The sequence below is a fragment of the Pteropus vampyrus genome, unplaced genomic scaffold (genome assembly GCF_000151845.1).
Source record: "Pteropus vampyrus isolate Shadow unplaced genomic scaffold, Pvam_2.0 Scaffold323, whole genome shotgun sequence".
In the NCBI taxonomy this organism is placed as follows: Eukaryota; Metazoa; Chordata; class Mammalia; order Chiroptera; family Pteropodidae; genus Pteropus; species Pteropus vampyrus.
The window spans coordinates 1,109,463-1,114,025 of record NW_011889104.1 but is presented as its reverse complement, the minus strand read 5'-3'; the positions used below and the strand labels follow the sequence as shown (position 1 = coordinate 1,114,025).

General features: G+C 56.6%; 1 protein-coding gene across 1 annotated transcript in view; it reads right to left on the bottom strand.

The window, feature by feature from the left end:
- The window catches only part of TTL (tubulin tyrosine ligase), a 22,987-nt gene extending 18,430 nt beyond the window's left edge, over nt 1-4,557 (bottom strand). Inside the window, exons 1-3 of the mRNA XM_023521915.1 lie at nt 4,311-4,557; nt 1,812-1,890; nt 267-273 (exon numbers count right to left, since the gene is read on the bottom strand). Of these exons, the coding sequence (XP_023377683.1) occupies nt 267-273; nt 1,812-1,890; nt 4,311-4,467 (243 nt within the window). The 5' untranslated portion in view covers nt 4,468-4,557. The remainder of the gene's footprint in view (nt 1-266; nt 274-1,811; nt 1,891-4,310) is intronic.
- Nucleotides 4,558-4,563: the final 6 nt, after the last annotated feature.

The window sequence follows — 4,563 nt, the reverse complement described above, 5'->3', positions numbered from 1 at the left end:
TGACAGCAGGAAGGTGCCTGCGTATAGGGTCCCGTGTCCCTCAGGGAGACACCCAGTCACACGGCCCCTGGGTCCCCTACGTGTGGAGAACATCTTGGCCCAGTACTAACCGCTCTAGTTCCAGGCAATCCAGCTGCCCTCTGTGAGCTGCCTTTTAAGGTGACATTTTTAACTCTCCAGAGTCCTTTTGAGCCATACAAAATTATAAGACAGAGACAAGATGACCAAGGGAACCGTCACCTCCTGAAATTATCACAGTCCCTCGCAGGACACCTGAGAGAATAAGGACAACTCCTTATTGCATAAGTCAAGCCATTACAGACTATGTCACATGCTACCAAGGGGCAAAGAGCAGATGTGATCACCACCCACTGTATAGACGGGACACTGGGGTTAGAGTGGCACTGTCCAGGGTCCCAGAGATGAGACACTCCCTCAGACCTGGTGGTGACTGCAGCCTTGCATTCACTCCACCTCATTACATTTGCTAAATATGAAATTATGGAGAATTTTAATTTTTTACAGCATCCTCTGTCCCTACGTATAAAAGCAAAATTCTACCTTTATCTTTAGAGAAAAACTCATAGTAGAAAAAGACTGAATAAACACTAGAAATTTCTAAATGAATAATCTGGGTGAACAATCAGGTCCCACTTCCACTCCTAGTTCTGGAAAGACCCTTGTGTATCTAAACATGTAATGAATGTGTGATAAGACCTCAGACAGCCTCGCTCCCTCTATGAGTAGCTAGCTGTTTGTGAAAACCAGGCTGGGAGAGAAGGGACCCAGAGCGACTGTGCCAGTGAGCTGAACAAACAGGCGGGCATATTCCTAAGGACACCACACCTGGCAAAAGTCTAGAGCCCAGAAAGAAATGCGAGTGGGGGAAGAGCCATACAAATGATTTGTTTGTCTTCCCATCCAAATGATTTGTTTGGCTGCACACCCGTGTCCACTAGCCATGAAAAGGTCACCAGAGACCTTCCATGGCCTGGTTCAGGGGCCACGCTCACTGTCCCCATGGAAATGGTAACAGTCACTCACTCGGGTGTGGGCAGTGAGGCGGGTACTTTCAGAGCTTTGACCTAACTCAGAGTCCTCGTGACAACCCAGACACCATTACTCTTATTGTCCCTGTTTTACAGAGAGGGGAACTGAGGCACAGAGTCAAATGCTGCCTGTGAGCTCCTGTGCCCCATGTCACCTGCATCCTTACTCAGCACTCACAAGCAGGGCTGAGGGGCATGGGGCCTAGAGGGATGAGGGGTCCGTGCCTAAGTGTGGAAGCAAGAGCTGGGCTTGCAACTCAGCCGCTGAGCCCAGGTCCTCGAGGTGCTTCCTCGCACTCTGTGTGCAGCTCCAGGAGAGGGGCAGTGTGCCTATACCATGATGCCCGCCAGATGTCCTAAGGGGACCCCTGCCGGCTGCGTGACAGTGGTTGCCAAGGGCTTACGTAGGCCCCTGCTCCAGGGACCAGCCCTGCCCCAAGTGTCCCCTGTCTAACCCCCCCACAACCAATGGCTGCAGGTCCTGGGGTGCAGAAGCCCTCCCTGGACACGTCACTGACACTGAGTCCCTGGGGTTCTGCTTTGGGGCCTCGCCTCAGAGATGCATGGGCCAGGGGAACAGACAGCAGAGTCAGGACTGTGACCAGAGCAGCTTAGAGGGAGCTCTGGAACCCACACAGGCTGGCTTTTTAAATAGAAGAACGTTTGCCCTTGACAAAGACCCACCCTTCCCTTAAGTGTTTCCAGGTGACAGCAAATACCATTTATGAAAAAAACCAAGGACAGGTTTTAAAGATCACTTACTTTACTAGGGAAGCTTTGCGGCATAGCTTGTCGGCACCCCGATAGTAGTTCACCAACTGCACCAGGCCAGGCTCGTGACCTGTGAAGGAAAGGGAGGCTCAGGAGGGACGGCCAGGGGGCACTTGCTGCAGGAGAGGGAACGGGGGTGTCATGCCTGGCGTCTCTCTGTCAGGATTGGTGGTTAGAGAGGGCACAGTTCAGCACCCTACTGGCACCACCCTCCCCACCTATAGGTACAGACTACACTGTTGCCATCGCAGGGCCCCTGAGCCCACTGCCCGCTCACCTTTGCCTTCCTTCCTAGGGTTGGCCTCCCGTTTCCCCTCCAAACCCCACTGCACCCCTCCTTGGCCTCAGGGACATGTGAGTCATCCATGTGCAGTGGGACCTCAGCAGAGGCCCGTTCCTGACACCTCTAGCCTGGCTCCTCACACTCGAGGGAGGTAGGATTGACACCTCCGATTTCCACAGGTGCCTCTGCAGCATATGCAACAGCAGGGGGATGTGAGGTCTCCGAAGTCTGAAGCCTGAGGACTTGCTCCGTGAATCGCCCACGGGGAAACTTGGGTCCACAGATTTTACTGCATGCCCCTCCTCCATAAAATCAGTGCGGGAAGGATGCAAATAAAACCTAAAGCCTAGATTGTTGTTTAAAATCCTAACAAAATGCATGGGACTTTCCAGCAACAAGAACAAAAAGACAACCAAACAGCAGGAGTTGGGAGTTGAAGCTGCCAGAGGTGAGAATCACTGATCTGAGAATAGTATACAATCCAGTAAAAAGCTTCAGGTGCCACTTGGCTGCCTACCTTCTCCCCAGGGCTGCCCCCCGCCCCCGCCACCGCGAGATCCCACCCGATTGCCCATTGGGGTTTACATAGAGCATTTTACATAAAAGGAGAACATCCCTACCATGAAGGCAAACAACCATTTTCTTGTGGATGCCGTTTCCTTTCTTCCTGCACACCCCGGATGTTCTCAGCTGACTAGGGGCCTGTGTAGGGTGGGGACCGCTGGGTGGTACTGTTCCTTCCCCCAGTCCTGGGCATCACAGCAGGCTATGCATCCTGCTCCAGCTCCTGCAGAGCCACTGTCCCATTTTCAATACTAGGATTCCAGCTCAGTGTCTCCAGCCAGGCACTCACTGCCCAGAGGAAAGAGGAAGACAGGCAGGTGGGGAGTGGACAGAGCAGGGGGGACACACACGGTCTCTCCGTGAGCAGACTTTCTTCTTTGAGGGATGGTGTTCCCTTTGCTGAGGGCTTTTTGGGGAGACAGTCCTCAAAAGGTGATCACGAGCACAGTCTCCATGTGCCAAGGTTTCTAGGGGTTGGGACCAGCCCTCACATGGAGTCCCCGTCGCACATCATAAACTGGTATGACAATAAAAAGTTGTCCATGGCATGCTGCCAAAGAAAAAATTCCAGCAAGGCCAAGCTGCCACACCCTTCACCCTACAAACCCTCAGGATCGCACGCGCCCCCTCCCAGAGGCTCAGTGGAAGCATACAGCCGCAGGTGGGGTCCAAACCACCTGCTTCCTGTCTCGCCCTTCACCCCACTCCGCCTCTGACCACACCAGTTTCTAGCAACAGGCTCCTCCATCAGACTCGGAACACTGCTCTGTGTGGCAGAGATGGCTTTCCCTCATTATCGATTCTCTCCTTGGATCTTTGGTCTCCACCCCGGGGAAATTTGGGCAGGGAGCATGGCTCCCAGGGCGAGGACGCAACTCCGGTGACAGTGCAGCGAGGAGGGGCCACGAAGCTGCGCTCACTCAGGTCAGCGGGATGAGTGAACCCTCCGCACGACTTCTGGGTTACGTCAGCCCAAGGGAGAGCGGGGGTCCGGCTCCCCACAGGAGGCCTAGCGCGCGCGGTGGTGCCAAGCCAGCCCCAGCTCGTGAACAACGCAAGGCGGAGGGCAAACCCCGCGTCCTCAAATCTACATTCAACGCCCCGCAATGACCGGCGTTCTTCAGTGGAGGGATGTCTGAAATCCGACGCCCCCGCCCTTCCCAGGCTCCCTTCTGAAACTCTCCCTCTGAGCTTAGCTTTCTTAGACCCCCTGGTAGGGTTCATTGGATCCCTACGGGAGCTGAGTCTTCAGGGTCCATAGTGCACAAGTGTCCTTCCCGTGCCTACACGACCCTCCCAGCTGCATGTCACCCGGCTCTGCAGCCGACTTGCCAGACGTGGGCGTCGTCCAGGGGATGAGGGAGTGTCCGGCCCGGGGACTGGGGGCGTCGGCCTGGGGATGGGGGGTGTCGGCCCGGGGATGGGGGGCGCGCGGCCGACGCCCCTGGGCTGCAGGAGGGGCCATTGTCGGTGGCCGCGCCGTGCCTGGGGCCCGAAGCCGATTCCGGGGACGAGAGACAGTAAGACCAGAGGAGCCCGTGGCTTATCTGCCAGAGGAGCGGCAGAGCAGACGTGTGGCCTTCACACAAAAGCCCTAGCTCCAGTGGGCCGTGGGGGGCGCGGGCGGCAAAGGGGGCGCTCACCCAGTCTCCCAAAGGGCAGCCGGTTCCGCTCCCCCAGCATGAGATTGAACCTGGGGTTGTCCCGCCGCAGTCTCTTCCAGTGACCGGAGGCGACCAGCAGCCGGGAGACCTCGGCGTAGACGCTGCTGTTCTCGTCGCGAACCACGAAGGTGAACATGGCTAGGCAGCTGGCCCAGGGAGGGGGCACCAGCCGCTCCGCGTGGAACCTGCGGGCGCGGCGCACAGGCCCGGGTCCCCGCCCCGCGCTCCCGCC